Consider the following 18277-nt stretch of genomic DNA (forward strand, 5'->3'; position numbering starts at 1 on the left):
TCCTGCTTTCGGACCTCCAAGTTTTGAGAAGCTTATGTTGGTATCAATTGGGAATTATATCTAAGTAGAACTTTTTCACGGTTAAATCTACTGTCACGTTCTTGTTTTTAGTACACTTTGTTACGGTTTGTGAAATGCTTTATTCCAGTCCATCGATCTGAAGGTATAAAGTATTCTATAATTATTTGCATTTACCATCAGGGAGCCTTTGTTCCGTATTATTTCCAATAGCGGGTTAGCTGATACAAAGTACAAGAGTGCTATTTAGGAAGTTATAATTTCACTTGCTCTAAAAGACAATCTCACGGTATATTGTACACATCGGCCCGTTCGCATGCTCACAGCTGTAGCTGTTTTGACATTGTTCTCTCCCATGTACATTACAAAGCAATCACCATTCTATTGAGAAATGACAAAACATATAGGTTACAAAAAGTGCTGATTATTTCCCAGCAGAGTATGAGTTCTCAGTTACTTGTATTCTTATGCACACCTTGGGTTTGTTTACTCTGTTATTTATGGGGTGTAACACAATATGCACCTGTTGACAAATGCGCTATAATACGAGATAAAGTTACCATTTAGAATAGACAATTGTAGATTAGATTCAGCGCTGTAGCAGAGAGCATTTGTAAATGAAAGGAACTACAGAGGGAAATGACCCCCATTTTTAATTCAGTATATAAATAGTGCATGGAAACAAAATATATATATACTCACAAAGTTCCTGTGTTTGCGTTAGGTCCCCAGGATTTGTATCTTCCAGCAGTAACTTCTGCCCTAACTAAGAAATATTTCACAACCTAAGTGTTTTTATAGGATAGCTAGTTAAATTTATCAGAAGTTGCTGCCTAAGCTAATAGCAGCCACTATCAGCTAGCTGACAGCTCCATATACAGTTTTGCGAATGGAGTTCTAGATGCAGCAATGCATGTGTGCTGCTCAGTTAGCGTAAAAGGTTGACTTGTGTAGCATGTGGACACCTTACAAGAAATCAGAGTTTGCAGGAATCTATGATCTGCAAACTTTCTTTGTCTTAGGGATGAGCATAACCACCTAGCAAAGCTAGTGGGTATGCGGCAGCCTCCCGGAGTCATCTGCACAGCAACAGCCTTTCAGCCAATCAGGTAATCAGGAGAGCCGTGCTGAGCGCGGGAATCCTGATTACCTCAGATTTTTAAAATTGGGAAACTGCGGATGGTTAGCACATCCTGTGAAATACTAAGGATAAATATTTCCCACAGTGTACAGGAATATAATTAAACGTCTAAACACAAAATAAAACAATTCAAGTTGCCAATAGTACAGGGGAACAAGAAAAATATTTAATAAATCATGAAGACATACAAGATAGACTTGAAACATTGTATAAAACAGCTGAACTGAAAAACAAGGCAACAATGTATGCCAAAGGAAAGTATCAAATGAACACTGGTAACATTCATCATTAATTGCAACAAAATAAGTTCAATAAAGAGAAAAGAAATGTTGAAACAAGTCCCAGCAAACATATTCTTTATGCAGGGTCCATGAGAATATCAAACTGACGAGACTACTAGCATCCAATCCTCCTACTGGTTTGTTGGTCTTGTCTTGGAGTACGGCTATAGTTTGTAAAAAACAAAACAGAGAACAGTTACCAAAAGGTTGAATAAGCACCAGATAACCTTATGTTTTAGAAAAACAAACTACCACCAGCAGGCAAAACCCTTAACTTGGAGGAGGGTGGGACGGGCGCTATTGCTAGGTGGTTATGCTCATCCCTAAGACAAAGAAAGTTTGCAGATCATAGATTCCTGCAAACTCTGATTTGTCCTCCGGGAGGCATAACCACCTAGCAAAGCTAGTGGGTAGAATAGCACACACCTGGTGGTGGTCCTAAGAAACTGAAGGCGTTCAACTTCTGATGGCCTCCAGTAAAATCTAACAAAGGTTTTACCGGACAACCATCTTGCAGCTTTTAAGATAGTAGGGAGAGGAAGGCCATTTCCTGCTGCTTTAGTAGCCGAGGCTCCCCTAATTGAATGGCTTTTGAACACTGAAACATCAATTCCAGCCGAAGACATGGCGGAAAGTATCCAGCCTCTAATTGTATTAACCTTGGCTGGACGAAAGGGATTCCTTGATGTAATGAATAATTGACTGATATAATTTCTAAATACAGCAGAAAGTTGAAGGTACGATTGTAACAAACTGACTAAACATAAGCCTGGATCGGAAGAATCTTGGATCAAGTCCAATTCTTCCGGACCAGGAGAAAAATGGGATGTTTTTGTCTGCCTTTTAGTATAATATGGAAACCTCCCGGGGTCCTGGACAACCAAGGTTCTGAAATATGGATTTGAGTTAACTCTGCTCCTCTAGCTGCCAGGGCCAAGGACAACAGAGAAGCAAACTTAATAGCAGTCCATCTTAAATCAATTTTAGCATTATCCAAAGACTTTAGGAAATTTAATAAGACATCTACATCCCAAGTAGATGTGTAGCGTGGGATATATGGGCGGCAGACGGCTAACCCTTTTAGTAATCTCAAATACAGGGCATCCTGAGTAAGGTTGGGGATCAGGAAGTTTAAAGCAGATCCGTAGGTCTTGATTGAACTGACAGATAAACCAGAATGGAACTTAAGGGTAAGAAATTCTAACGCCAAAGGAATGGTATCAGATCCTTGTGTGTTAGACGGAAAAGAAACCTCCCATTCTTTGAATTCCTCGATCATCTTTCTATATCTTACCCTAGTTCTACGTCTTAAAGATGAGTTAATAATATCCAAGACCTGATCTGATAAAAGGGGATGTGTTAACAGCCTACCAGGGCTGCGATCCACATCAGCTGCGGGAGCTTGAGCAGAAGATCGCTGGTTCCCTGAAAGCAGTCCACTGTCATGCCCAATGGGATCTTGGTTCCCTTGACTAACTGATGGATACCAGGGTCTGGAGGTCCATACTGGATAAACGAGAACTAAGCTCTGCACCCTGTCCCTGCGGATCTTCTCCAGCAGTTTCATCAGTAAAGATGGAGGGGGGAAAGCATAAGGGGCTGGAACATCCGTCCATTGGAAAGACATTGCATCCATTTTCCAAGCTCCCTTTGTCCAGGTCCGGGAGACGAACCTGGGAGTTTGAGCAGATGTTTGGGATGCAAATAGATCTACCTGTTTCTGGCCAAAATTGCTTTCTATCCGTTGGAAAAGAGCAATCTTTAATTGAATCATTGCCAGGGACAAACTTTGGCGAGAGAGAGAGTCTGCAAGCTTGTTCACCTCTCCCAGAACATATTCTGCGAAAACCTGAACATTGCTTTCTAAGGCCCAAGACCAAAGATCTAGAGCCTCTAAGCAAAGACCCCTTGATCTTGTACCCCCTCTGTGGTTTATATAAGCCACCGCTGTCCTGTTGTCCGAATGTCTAAACCAACGTTGGTGACTGGTTTAGAGGAACTAGGCCCTTGAGAGCTAATTTTATAGCTCGTAACTCCAAGATGTTTATATGGAGGTGACTCTCTTGGTCTGACCAGATTCCTCTTATGGCGTTCTGGGTTGTAAACGCACCCCAACCGTGACTTGAGGCATCTGACGTCAGAGTTACTGCCGCAGGCTGCTCTAACAGTGGACGAGGAAGTGGAATTTCTAACTCCAGAATGGACTTCAATTCTTCTCTGACCTTCTTGGCAGGGGCGTACCTAGAGCATTTGGCACCCGGGGCGGACCCTGAGTGTGGAACCCCCCCCCCCCATAATAAAAATTTAAGAAAACACCCACAATTTTTTGCTTTCCTATGGACTGTTTGAATGTGCGCGCAGCTCTTGCCGCATTCGGCTCCACTCGGGAGCTGACGTCGGCATCGGAGAAGAGGTCACCCCTTAAAACCCATTCAGCCACTTACCTTTCTCCAACGTCGGGCTCCCTCGGCGCTGGGGACCTCTCCTCCCCCTGCCGACGTTAGATCCGAATGGGCATGCACGGCAAGAGCCGCATGTGCATTCAAACTGCCCATAGGAAAGCATTACTCAATGCTTTCCTATGGACGTCCAACGTCTTCTCACGGTGAGTTTTACAGTGAGAATTGCGGAAGCGCCTCTAGCGGCTGTCAGTGAGACAGCCACTAGAGGCTGGATTAACCCTCAGTGAAACATATGTTTTCAGCTGCAGGGTTGAAACTAAAGGGACCTGGCACCCATACCACTTTATTGAGCGGATCCTTAGAAATAGCATAGGAAAGGGATTTGAGTTCAAAAGATGTAGCGGCTAGGGCAGAGGTTTTGTAGAAGGGGGCCAGGGCAGGGGTTTTGTATAAATGCGCCATTTTTGTAGAAGGGGGAAGACCAGTGCTTTTGTAGAAAGGGGCTGGTGAGAAACTTCTAGAAAACTCCTCCCCTGCCCCTTTCTACAAAGCCCCTGGTCTCGCCCCTTCTAGAAAACCCCTGCCCTTCGCCCTTCATATAAAAACCCTGCACACTGATCACATACATTTCATACACTCGCTACACATAAAAAACCCTGCACATCCCCCTTAATTAAAAAAAAAAAAAAAGCTGCACAACCCCCCTTAATTAAAAAAAATCATGCAAACCCTTAATAAAAACCCTGCACACCCCCTTAATAAAAAACAAAAATCTGCAGTGCACATCCTCCCTTAATAAATAAAATACTGCAACCCCCTTAATAAAAAAAACAACCTGCACCCCCCTTTAATTAAACATACCCCCTCTAAATAAACTTCCCCCGTGCTGCACCCCCTTTAATTAATCCACATCCCCTTTAATTAATCCACAACCCCTCTTTAATTAATCCACAACCCCTCTAATTAATCCACCCCCTCTAATTAATACACCCCCTCTAATTAATACACCCCCTCTAATTAATCCACCCCCTCTAATTAATCCACAACCCCTCTAATTAATACACCCCTTCTAATTAATCCACCCCCTCTAATTAATACACCCCCTCTAATTAATACACCCCCTCTAATTAATACACCCCCTCTAATTAATACACCCCCTCTAATTAATCCACCCCCTCTAATTAATCCACCCCCTCTAATTAATAATCCCCCTCTACATAATCCACCCCCCTCTAATTAATACACCCCCTCTAATTAATACACCCCCTCTAATTAATACACCCCCTCTAATTAATACACCCCCTTTAATTAATACACCCCCTTTAATTAATGCACCCCTCTAATTAATCCACCCCCTCTAATTAATAAACCCCCTCTACATAATCCACCCCCTCTAATTAATACACCCCATCTAATTAATACACCCCCATCTAATTAATACACCCCCTCTAATTAATACACCCCCTCTAATTAATACACCCCCTCTAATTAATACACCCCCCTTTAATTAATCCACCCCCCTTTAATTAATACACTGCTCTAATTAATACACCCCCTCTAATTAATACACCCCCCTTCAATTAATCCACCCCCCTTTAATTAATCCACCCCCCTTTAATTAATACACCCCTCTAATTAATACACCCCCCTCTAATTAATACACCCCCCTTTAATTAATACACCCCCCTTTAATTAATACACCCCCCTTTAATTAATACACCCCCTCTAATTAATACACCCCCCTCTAATTAATACAACCCCTCTAATTAGTACACCCCCCTTTAATTAATACACCCCCTCTAATTAATACACCCCCCTCTAATTAATACACCCCCCTCTAATTAATACACCCCCCTTTAATTAATACACCCCTCTAATTAATACACCCCCCTCTAATTAATACACCCCCTCTAATTAATACACCCCCTCTAATTAATACACCCCCTCTAATTAATACACCCCCCCTTTAATTAATCCACCCCCCTCTAATTAATACACCCCCCCTTTAATGAATCCACCCCCCCTCTAATTAATACACCCCCCCTTTAATTAATTCAGCCCCAGACATAAAATAACTACTTTATACTTACATTTTGATGATGCCTTGCTTGCCCGCCGAGTCCGACCACTGGGTGCCTCACCGCCCGGAAATGGATCCACTGCCACACTTTTCCTTTCCACTGAAACCTGAGAAAACGCATGTGTTTCTTGGCTATAGGGACTCAATGGAAGGCATCTTTTAGGTCTAACTTTATGCAGAAAAAGGTTTTCTGTACTAAGCCTGGGAGATCTGATAAACCCTCCATCCTGAACCTTTTCCTTTTGATGAAAGCGTTCAGAGGCCTCACGTTTAGGACCGGTCTCCAGGAACTGTCTGACTTTGGGATTGGGAACAATGGGCTGACCCATCCTGTAATAGACCTGTCTGCCAACTTTTCCCTTGACTTAAAGCTAAGGAAAGGGAGGCATCTAGCACTGGGTTCACCTCTCTGTGGGGTGCAAATATCTGGACTGGGAACCTTAAAAGGGGGAGTTGTAAACCCCTTTGAAAAATCTTTAGAACCCATTTGTCTGAGGAAATATTCTTCCAATTTAGTGGCATATGAGGAGGCACACTTACTTGAATGCATGGGTTTTCTTTTGGAAGCTGAACCGCCTCTGGAATGCGCTCCTCTGCCACCGCCTGGGAGCTTATGTCTTCCACTGTAGTGGCGGTACTGGGCCTGGTGAGAGGCTTCTCGGGACTCTCCTGCAGCCCTATAGGGGCGACCCTCTGTCCGAAAGGGCTTTTTGTAGCCAGGGACGGTCTTTTTGAGTTCTGAAAAGGATCTCCTTGCCTTGTAATGGCCTTTAACCTCCTGAATGAACGAGGGACCGAATATGTAAGAATCCTCCAAATTTGGGAACTCATGCGATTTGGGAGCTAGGTCGGACAGACCTGCTGCATGGAGCCAGCGGGATCTGCGGATGTTTGATATGTAATTAAAGGATTGGCCAATAGTTAGCACTGCCCTGCCAGACGCTTTTAAAAGGGCCATCTTAGTTGCCAACAGAGATGAAGCAGAAGGTTTCTGAGCATTGCCTTCTTTTTCTGCCTTATCCAGCATCAGTAATAGTGGGCCCACAGCATCAGCAATTTTGAACTGTATATTGCGAAAAGTCTGGTCTGTGGTATCAGAGGAGACGCTGCTCCCTGTGATGGATAACAGAGCAGGGTCTACCTCTGGGGCCATTAAAGCCTGAATGTCCGGGATACCGATGTGGTTCCTGACGAGATGGTCATCTTCCTTAACCAAGGGGGATCTGAAGGCTAGTTTAGCAAAATATCTAACCTCAGAATCGTGCTCCATAGCCCATCTGGAGTGAAATAATTTTGATGGGAGAGTCTTTCCTAGGAGACTTACTCTGGCCATCTGAACATTGCTTAGCTTCCCTCGCTCAGTGGAAGCTGCTGAACGAACCACTTCCTCGGATTCCCAGTCTATTTCTGGAGAGCCGTATCTGGAACTGGGACGGCTTTGGGAGGAAGAGTGAGCGAACGCTCTAGAAGAGGAAGGAGAGGGACTATCTAACCTCCAACGAGATTTGCCCTTTTCCTCTGGAAGGTGTTTCTGGTGCTCAAACGAGGGAAACACGCTATTTCTTTTTTGGGGTCCTGTCCCCTTAATTTTACGCTTAATTTTACGCTCACACTCAAAGGAGTATGAGGGGAAGGAGAAGCGGAGAAGTTTTCCTCAGACGAGGAACTGGCGGAAGAGACCAGCCGTCTTCCTTTATGCTTTTTATTTAAAACTGGGATCAAATCCTCCTCGGATGATGAAGAGGATAGATCCCTGGCAAGGAAAGCTCTCTTATGGAGCTTTCTAACATTGATGGGGCTGCCTTTAAGAGAGGCATCCACTAAATCTGTGGCAGACACAGAAATAGAGTCCTCCATCAATGATGCTATTTTAAAAAATCTGAGGTAATCAGGATTCCCGCACTCAGCACGGCTCTCCTGATTACCTGATTGGCTGAAAGGCTGTTGATGTGCAGATGCACAGCGCGAGCCTTTTCAGCTCTGGCATTTGACTCCAGGAGGCTGCCGCATACCCACTAGCTTTGCTAGGTGGTTATGCCTCCCGGAGGACAAATTGGACAGGCAGAGAAAGCATACTTTGACGTCTCTCAGTGCGAGATAGGCATAAATCTGCAGTTATAAAACGTTTTGTGCAGAAATGCCTCCTTCCACCATGAGCTATGTATCTACCATGAGTTTTGCTGCTTAATCATCCCCCTTAACTAATCAATGCTACATTTTAGCAGCCATATCTATATGTCTATTTGTGTTTTTGTGCAGTTGTCCCTGAGAATTTATTTTATGAAAATAAATTGAAAAATAAATTGCATACAGACAGGAGTATTGTTGTCGAATTGTTATAGGTGAGTACAGGGTACCTAACATAAAAGTTATTTCACCATTTAGAGAACGAATATCTCATTGTACTACTTTCAGTAAATTCCACACTGCCACTTGAATCATAAAATGTATGTTTTATCTTTGTCTACAAACTGATTGATTTTCTACAGAGAACTCTTTAAATCTGCTCACTCTGCAGAGTATCAGGTTGTTCTATCAAGGACAATATTTTGCTGCCAACTAGGGGTGTGAGGTTAATTAGCAACAGCCTCAATGCTGGTACTCCGTGTGTAGAGTGATTTGCAGAAATAGTATGACTCCTTCTTCAGCAATGCATTATAAGCATCACATTACAATTCCGCTCTGGCCAATATTTTATTTTAACACACTGGAAATGAAAGTAAATTGTTTTATGGCACCATTTTTTAGATTTAGCAAAATAAATTAAATAATAAACTGCATGAGGCCCCTCCTTACCCCCCCCCCCCCCCCCCCCCCCCGCTATATACACATATAGTTACATAGTTACATAGGCTGAAAAGAGACATGTGTCCATCAAGTTCAGACTTCCTCACATCTGTTTTTGCTGTTGATCCAAAAGAAGGCACTTCTAATTTTGCAATAAACTAGGAAAAAAATCCTTCTTGACCCCAGAATGGCAGTCAGATTTAACCTTGAACCAAGAAACTATTACCCTACAGTTGAAACATTATATAATTGAATATTCTGTTTTTGCGAGTATGCATCTAGTTGCTGTTTAAACATCTGCACAGATTCTGATAAAACCACTTCTTCAGGCAGAGAATTCCACATCCTTATACACATCCTAAAACAACTTTCTTTTGCCTCAGACCACATCCACACACACACACACACACGCACACAAAATGTTGGTGTATGTGATTGGATGGTTGAATGCAATTAGTTTGAGGTAGTCAGTTGGATCCATAATTGCGAGTGGATGGTTGGATGATAAGTGGGACAGGGCTGAGAGAGATAGAGTGTGTGTTTGTAGACTATGTGTGTGGAGGTGGCTGCATCTGTTTTTTCTTGTTTTTGGGTATGCTGCTTGTGGGGTTGTGTACCAAGCAACAAAATGAAATAGGACACTATTGATGATGCATTTGGGGAGTGCCAGTGATGTGGTTTGTATCACTGACAACACCCAAAGTAGTGGGACTGGCTATAAAAGGATGTGCACGAATGCACGCCATGCTGTATCAGTGCAGACCAGGCACCTAGTCCTCCGGAAGCTTTCTGTCCATGAGCTCAGTGTCCTGGGTACATTTAGCATAGGCTAAGCATGTATCGTGATGTACTAGCACTGTGCTTGCTGTAGACATTTCCCTAGAGTCCCTAAATGCAGAACACCAGGGAACAAATCCAGGACAGAAACCTGTAACCAAGGTGACCATCTCTCCAAACCCAGAATCATTAAGAGTTGTTTTTACCATATAAATGTCTGTTCATGAGATATCCCGTGCTCTCCAAATGAACATTATGGAGTGCCAGAAAGCGGTACAAGTACTTTCAGGTTCATTGCAACAGCTGCAGATCCTGGGGTTTCATATAAATGGAGTGATTTTTTACAATATGTTACAATATTATTTTAGTTTAATTTTATTTTGTATATTTAAGAGCATTATCTATGTAATATATTAGAAAACAGGGATCATCTCCAGCCCGGAGTGTCTCTGTAAGCCGTATGTTTTTTATAACTATAAATTATTGAAAAGGTACCTTTATTATATAAAACAGTTATGAGATTATATACCTTAGCAGGTCTCAATACAAATTCTGTGTTCTTTTGAATACAATGGTTCTTACAAGGGAAATTTCCTGGAGGCACAGTATTATAGGTATTATTTTTATTTTTTGAGTTTATTGGGCAAATGCAACTTAAGAAGTAACATCATTATTGCAACCATTTATTGACTCATATCATTTTTAGATTTATTTGATCAGTTGCGGCCAGCTAATGTGTGGCTGCATATATACCAGTTTCGTATTTTAGCGTGTTTCCTTTGGCCTTTTTCCTTCTCACTGTGTAGTGCGCAAACCCAGAAATGTCAACTTTTCTACATTTGATCTGAGTTTGGAACCGATTTTCTTGGAATGTTGCTGAGAAATTTCAGGCAATCAAACTAAATTTAGACAAACTGGCAATTCTGTCATTACTAATTTCCATCCCTAGGCTGCATCTTCTAGTATTGGAAATTGTAGAAGCACATTGTATTAACAGCTTATTTGCAGATCTTTATTTAGCTATTAGAATATACTTGTTCTTTTTTTTGTATTCATCTCTGTGTTGATCCCTAATAGATTTAATTTCTTTTGTCTCCCTAGTCTCAGCAGAACAAATCGAACATTTACACAGACGCTTCAACTATCTCAGTGGGAACGAGTCAACTGTCAGGTATTTAAACATTGCTTCATGACTTGAATTCTCTATTCGATTTTTAAAATACAACATAATAATGCACCACTGCTTGTGATGACCCTTTTTTTGCACCAATCTATGTATCTAAATATTGCTCTTAAAAAGGAATAGTTAAAGGGACACTCCAGGATGAAATTAACCCCCATTTTAATGCTGTATAGAAGGTTAAAATTATTTAAATAGCCTCAATAGCTGGAATAAGAGGAATACTTGGACAAAGATTCTATGATTACGAAACACACTAGGTTGAGTTGGGGTGTCTCGGAGTGTATCCAATTTGTTTGGTTTTTATTTATTTTTTTATTTTTGTTGTGCACAGAGATACAGAACATGCTTGCAATGCGCCAATAGCGTATGCAAGGGAAACAAGGTTCAACATTTGAAGGCATTGAGAGGAATCTGCACATTTTTGAAGTTAATAAGAAAACAGGCAGGACATGCAGGAATAAACAGTTACAATTTAAACTAAAGTAGTATGCATGGGTGAACTGTCGTGAAACTTGCTCATTTTTGTGCTATACTCATGCTTGGTAAAATGCGTCAGTGGGTCAACCGCTTCATGCATGGGAATGAGCAGGCTATGGTTAGCTGTGCGTGAGAGCATTAAATTAGCATAGACATCATGTTATTGTGACAGGCTTAGGAAACCACGGGCTCCACCCCTTAGGGGATGTTTGCATGTAGCTTGTGTCGGGCACTGTCTCCCCAATAGTGGTATGATGGTAGGTGCATCGAGTGTGGGTGTATCTGTCAGGGCTGGTGTTTGTGAGTGCCAGGTGCGTACCGTGGGCATGTGTCTGCATTAGACTGTGTCATGGTTGCTAACCCCTGGATTGTGGGTTGGCAAGCAGCTACTATTAGTGAGCAGCATGTGGGCATGATAAACAATCAAATAAAGCGGTGCTCGCTGTGAGCGTAACTCTGCGTAAGACAGTAGATACAGGCTGGTATGTTAAAATTAGTGGGGTAGTCCAACGTGTGAGCGGCATTGCCAGCTATCTGAGTACTTGGGGTGCAAAGTCTCAGATCAGCCTATGCCCCGGCTAGGTAGCAGGCTTAGGGAGTGGCATGGCAGCAAGAGGCAGGATCCGAGTAAGTCCTCTCCATAGCCCCGTGCCATCATGTTTAGGCGTTTAGGTGCAGCTGTAGGCTGTGATGGCCCCCCGTGGGGACCGGGATAACCCCCGCGGTCCGTGGGGAGAGGGGAGGGACAGCAAAGCGCCGGTCGGAGAACTGGGAGAGCGGCCGTCTCACCCCAACTCAAGCTCGGGTAGGCCTCAGGCCTCAATAGGGTTACTTCAATGCCGTGTGGGGTCGTGTGAGGTATCCCTGTGAACACCGTCGACTAAATAGTAGTTTGGTCACCGATTATGGGCCAGTATCAGCTTGTGGCATGCAGTTAGCTCCGATTGTCTGGCTCAGATGCGGTCTGATCCGATCAGCGGACAGGCACCGCCCTCAGGTTTTTTTTATTTTTTTTTTATTGTACCAAATAAAGAACATTTTTGGTACAGTGGTACTTACATTTTTGTAAGTGTTTTTTTTTGTAAGTGTTCCTCTTCTTCCAGTTATTGAGGCTATTTGATTAATTCAGAAACGCTTAGGTGTTTTGCTGTTAACGAGGATGGTTGCTTTCACCCCAGTGATTGAGTCGGACAGCCTGTGTAAATTTTGGGATTTTTTTTATTTTGATTTGATGTTTTGTGTATTCATGCTGGGCTTCTATTAAATCAGTATTTTGTTGTTAAGTTGTTCGTTTTCTTGCTTTTCTTGCTTTGGAAATCCTGTCCTTTGTTTTGTTTTTTTTTGTTTTTTTTTTTATAAATTCTTTGTTTTGACAGTTTTTCATTTCTTTTTTTTTTGTCCTTTGTTTTAAATTAAAAATATAACACGGATTATTCCAAAACACAAGAAAGAACATCCTTTTAAGAAATAAAAGTGACCTCTGGAAGAAGACATGCTACCCATGAAACACCATTGTTTTCTCTTTAAAAGTGACTAAAATCCTCTTGACATTTCAGATTCCTTTTATTTCATGTGACTAGAAGCTGGAAGTTCTCCAGGCTATGTTATCAGCTGAATAACACATGTTGAGATGGGATGCTATGTTTCCCTTTTTTATTGTGAGGGTGGCTTAGCTTTTAGAATACACAACTACATTGCATCATTCTTTCCTAATAGAACACATAACTCTAATTAGAATAAACTACCATGTTTATAGATCAGTGACCTTCACTGAAAATAACCAAATGTGAGATTATATTGTTAACTGTGAAGCAATCATTCAGATCTGAGGAGGTACTAGGGCCACTAGTGCAGTAATGTTTACACAAAGTGCTGAAAGATATGAAAGCATTTTTGTCAGATGCAGGAAATGGTTCATTGAGATAGGCTGTCCTATCAGGAATCCATATCGCTCAGAATTGAATGATATTCTTCATTGTTTTAATGGGTCCAGTCCAGGTCAAGACAGAATGATAAGCAAAGGTGAGGTAAGCTAAAGGCAGGCAAGTGAATGATTTATGGGATTTGCCTCTATACCAGACATGTGCATTTGTTGCATTTGACTCTAAACGAATTGATTCGTCCGAAACAACCCCTTTGATTCATTTTAAAACAAATGTATTTGTTCAGCTGTGGCCCAGCTGGTACAAAAAAAAAAAAATCAAAAAATCTGTGAGTTAAGATTACAACAAACAATAAACAAGAAGCAGGAACCCCATCTTCATGAAGACATTTTGATAACGTTTTAGAGGAAACTAAACTTGTAGACGAGTACGTCTATCACGTGATTATACTTCAGGAGGATTTCCGTGTGGAAGCTGGCAAGGAAGCCTTTTACTGCAGCAATTTATTTATTGAGATAATTCTTTTCTATGGGGAGGGCCTAATACGCTTGTCCCTCACGCCCCCCAAATGCCGAGATAGATCGTCACTGGAATTTGGTAAATAAAAAACCATTATGCCATTGCAGAGCACTTTAAGGGCCTTTTGTCATAAACAGCGCATGCCTGCTTTACAAACTGCTCTATACCATGTTTTAGTGGTTTTCTATTGTATCCCCGGGAAGCAGGATAGCAATGAAATAATAGTGATAGTAAGACTGGACTGCCAAATCTTCATCAGGGCTACCTAATAAATAGTTGACTTTGGGCCACCAATAGTACTTATTTGAGAATCATAAGCTGGTCATCATTGGACTGGGACAGTTATGAGATTTGCTTAGGTGATACCCCATGTGCAAGATATACAAATAAACAGGAGATGTTAAGGGACAATATTAAGAAATAAACTATTCCTTAAAATAAATATGCCCCTAAAGTCATGAAAATAGCTTTGATAACAGGGGTCATAATATTGGCCCATCATATATATTTTCAAATTCGCTTTTTAAGAATTACATCCAATGTGTATACTGAGGTATATTTAATATACAAAACATATAAGAAACTCTCAGAACACTGTATTTCGGCTTTCCATGCTAAATAGGATTTATGTCTAATTATATAACATTACAACATTATTCGTTCACACTTGTCCTAAACAGAACATGCTGTAAGCACATTTGTGCGCATTCTGTGTGATAGGATGGATAACAAATCATCTCTCATTAAGAATAGATTGCACAGATCTTAGTTAAGCCGTTAATTATTCTACCCATGTTCTCCATTCCCCAGCTGCTCTAATTAGCTGAATGTTCTGAGATCCAGCCAATCGTTCGTGTAGCAGTAGGATTTATTGGGAAGGCTTTTGCATGACAGTATTTGTAGAAAGTAACCTTTTAATGGCTAAAAGGATTTAGCTTACTTCATATATGGCACTCTACCCAAAAAAATAGCCCCCACCCCTTATCCCAATAATGTAAAATAGTGTTGTTTCAGACCAGGACTAATATTTTGTTCTAGACCAGGCATAGGCGAACTTCGGCACTCCAGATGTTTTGGACTACACCTTACATGATCCCAGCATTATGGATGTAAGAGCATTATGGGGGATGTAGTCCACAACATCTGGAGTGGCGAAGGTTGCCTATCCCTGATCTAGATTGTCATTCAGTCAAATTCATCCACATTTAAAACCTCCTTTGGTACTAACATGTGTAAACAGAGCATTTCATTACGATGTTCGTACAGGAAATTTTATATTAAATAGGCAGATATTGAAAATCTATTAGTAACGGACATGTATTTATCAAAGAAACTAAAATAAACTTTGATATCTTTAACATAGGTACTTTGAGGAAACTCCAACTAAACTTTGCATAAAAGGTTACTCAAACCCTTTCTTCGGTGGTCCATCCCCCTCCTCTATCCCCCTCCCCCAATTTTGCACAGAAATGGCAAAGGTTCGGAACTTTTTTCTGGGCCGGCTAATGATTCTCTCAAAAGTGGACTTAAACCTCTGGCAGCTGAGGGGTTAATCTCTGTATGTGCAGGACGTCACAGCACATACAAATTCCAGGCACAATGGCCTCTTCAAATCACTAAAGGGGTCATGGAGTTGGGAGTAACCCTATAAACAAGGCACAAGATAGCAAGTTTTACTCTAGTGATAGCTCAGTGTATATAAAGGAGTTGTCATGATTATTATCTTTAACCTGATAACGGCAACAAGTTCATTGAGGTACATTACGGGAGTGCACTTTGGCTATTCATTAGTGAGTCACCTCGCATACACCTATGGTACATTCACTGGTTTCCCAGCAGTAAAGTGCACAACCTCTTGAAGCAGAATTAAAAAAAAAATAAACTTTGTCACTGGAAAGAACATTTTTATGAGGCTATTAAATGCAGGGTTTACAGAGAGGTGATGGCAAGTCTAGGCAGGTACTCTAGTTCACAAATGCAAAGATCAGTCCTGCTTTTTGAGTAATGAATTTGTGTAATGGATCTGTTTCCAATGAGAGGAATAGGAACAGTAAAAGTAAAAATGTTTAGCTTCTAAAAAAAACTTTACCAATTATTTGGAGTATAAAAAGCCCAAGAGTGCCCCTTGTTAAATGATACATTAAATAAGAATGATTTTCTTTGCATAAAGTCATACTTTAAAAAGTACCAAAGTTGATACTGTGCTCAGTTTGTGTAATGCTAACAAATGGCCCTAATGGTAAGCTAACTGCTAAGCAATTATTGGTCACAAAGGTTGCAGTCCTGGGCAAAAAAAGGGGGCAAATCATGCCTACAAAAAGAGCTATGATTGATAATAAATGCTCGTTCCTTTTGCCTTGCCTTAAAGGACCACTATAGGCACCCAGACCACTTCAGCTTAATGAAGTGGTCTGGGTGCCTGGTCCAGCTAGGTTTAACCCTTTTTTTGTAAACATAGCAGTTTCAGAGAAACTGCTATGTTTACAAATGGGTTAATCCAGCCTCTAGTGGCTGTCTCATTGACAGTCGCTAGAGGCGCTTCTGCGCTTCTCACTGTGATTTTCACAGTGAGAAGACGCCAGCGTCCATAGGAAAGCATTGAGAATGCTTTCCTATGGACAGACTGAATGCCGCGCATGCGCATTCAGCCGATGACGGAAGAAGAGGGAGGAGAGTCTCCAGCGCCGAGGGAGCCTGGCGCTGGAAAAAAAGGTAAGGAATAAACCCCTTCCTCCTCCCCAGCGCCACGGGAGTGGGACCCTGAGGGTGGGGGCACCCTCAGGGCACTATAGTGCCAGGAAAACGAGTATGTTTTCCTGGCACTATAGTGGTCCTTTAAGACAGAGCTAATCAGGGAACATGTGAAGCTATATTATGAGGTGTTCTGCCTTGCCCTATAGGCCCAGTAATTTGATTATAAGTGTAGATCCTTTGACATACCTCCCAAGTATTTAGGAGGTACAGTCAACATTGTGGGCTCAAAATCCTTCTGTCCCTCTTTTCTAGGAGTTCCATATTGTTGGTGCGTCTGAGTGTATTACAGAGCTCCATGACAATAATACTCCCAGTAATGTGTCTTTAAAATACAATAAATGTGTTTAGAAATCAATCTGTGTAATTAAAGGGAAACTCCAGTGCCAGGAAAACGATCCGTTTTCCTGGTACTGGAGGGTCCCTCTCCCTCCCACCCCCCAATCCCCGGTTACTGAAGGGTTGAAAACCCCTTCAGTCACTTACCTGAGGCAGCGGCGATGTCCCTCGCCGCTGTCTCCTCCTCCGCGATGCTCCTCCTGTCCGTTGCGTCGGCCGGTGGGCGAGACTGATCCCGCCCACCCGCCGAGGAGACCTAACTCGCATGCCCGGCAATGCCGCGCATACGCATTACGTCTCCCCATAGGAAAGCATTGAAAAATAATTTCAATGCTTTCCTATGGGGTTTTGAGCGACGTTGGAGGTCCTCACACAGCGTGAGGACGTCCAGCGACGCCCTAGCACAGGTTTCCTGTGCTATGGACCAGGAAGTGACCTCTAGTGGCTGTCTAGTAGACAGCCACTAGAGGTGGAGTTAACCCTGCAAGGTAATTATTGCAGTTTATGACAAACTGCAATAATTACAGTTGCAGGGTTAAGGGTACTGGGAGTTGGCACGCAGACCACTCCAATGGGCAGAAGTGGTCTGGGTGCCTGGAGTGTCCCTTTAAGATACATTGTTCTTGTTCTAGAATACATTTTAGTTGTTTAAATTGTTGGTAGTAAGTCACCTAAACATTCGCAGAACAGCTCTGCCTCTGACTAATTCCCCATTCGCATCCCAAAATAAATACATTTGCATCCCAACATAACTTAGAAAATGTTTCAGATCTGAAAAACAATCCAAAGTATTGTGTTGGGAGGTATGATCTGAGGTACACCTGGCAGAATAGCTTATGTCAATAGACACACATTGCTAAGGTTACTGCAATGCTGGACATGCAAATGCAACTTCATATCTATTCAGAATGATGCAAATAATGCTGAACAGCAAAACAATATATTACTGATTTCTAAACAGCAGGAGGGAACGATATAGTGAATTCATATTGCAAAACAAGGCTTTCACCTGAGTTATGGTAAACTGAAAAACATATTTCATGTGGTAGTATTGTTTCAGCTATTTTAAATATTCACATCCAATTCACTGCTTAGTGAATGAACCCTAAAGTAAGTTTTCTTTTTTTTGCCTGCAAACCTGCACTACAATAGCGTGCTTATTCTCTAAACTGTGAATTTGGATTCACGTGACAAAACATAGAGTACAATACCTGTTTAATTTGTTTTACTTTTTAATATAATGCTACAAATTCTCCCTTCATTCTGCTATTTAAAGGTCAACTTTGCACAATTTAGAATTCAATGGAAAAATAGCCATTACACAATCACAGCTTAGTAAATCTGCCCCCCACCCCCCCCCATGGGAATCATGGGTAATATGTCTATTCCCCGTGATCTAGTGTACAACCTCACGGGCAGACTGTCCAACTTTTAATCTTGGCACCTACACACAAGTTTTCCTGATAGGAAATTGCTAATCATTTTATTACAAAGAGCTTCCTGATACGAGTTGGTATTTTTGTGGAATTAAAAAAAATGGCATCAGCGGCTGGAAGCAAAATGCCTCCAGATTGATAAGAAAAGGCAATAAAAGCAAGAGATTGGTTCTATAAAATGTCATGTAGATTTGTTGTGATCA

At 41.7% G+C, this 18277-nt stretch overlaps 1 protein-coding gene across 1 annotated transcript in view; it reads left to right on the plus strand.

Annotated features, from left to right (window-relative positions):
• Positions 1-18277, plus strand: part of TESC (tescalcin) — a 51925-nt gene that overhangs the window by 21115 nt on the left and 12533 nt on the right. Inside the window, exon 2 of the mRNA XM_063456970.1 lies at positions 10588-10657. Within this exon, the coding sequence (XP_063313040.1) occupies positions 10588-10657 (70 nt within the window). The remainder of the gene's footprint in view (positions 1-10587; positions 10658-18277) is intronic.

Source organism: Pelobates fuscus, chromosome 5 (genome assembly GCF_036172605.1).
Source record: "Pelobates fuscus isolate aPelFus1 chromosome 5, aPelFus1.pri, whole genome shotgun sequence".
NCBI classification, from domain to species: Eukaryota; Metazoa; Chordata; class Amphibia; order Anura; family Pelobatidae; genus Pelobates; species Pelobates fuscus.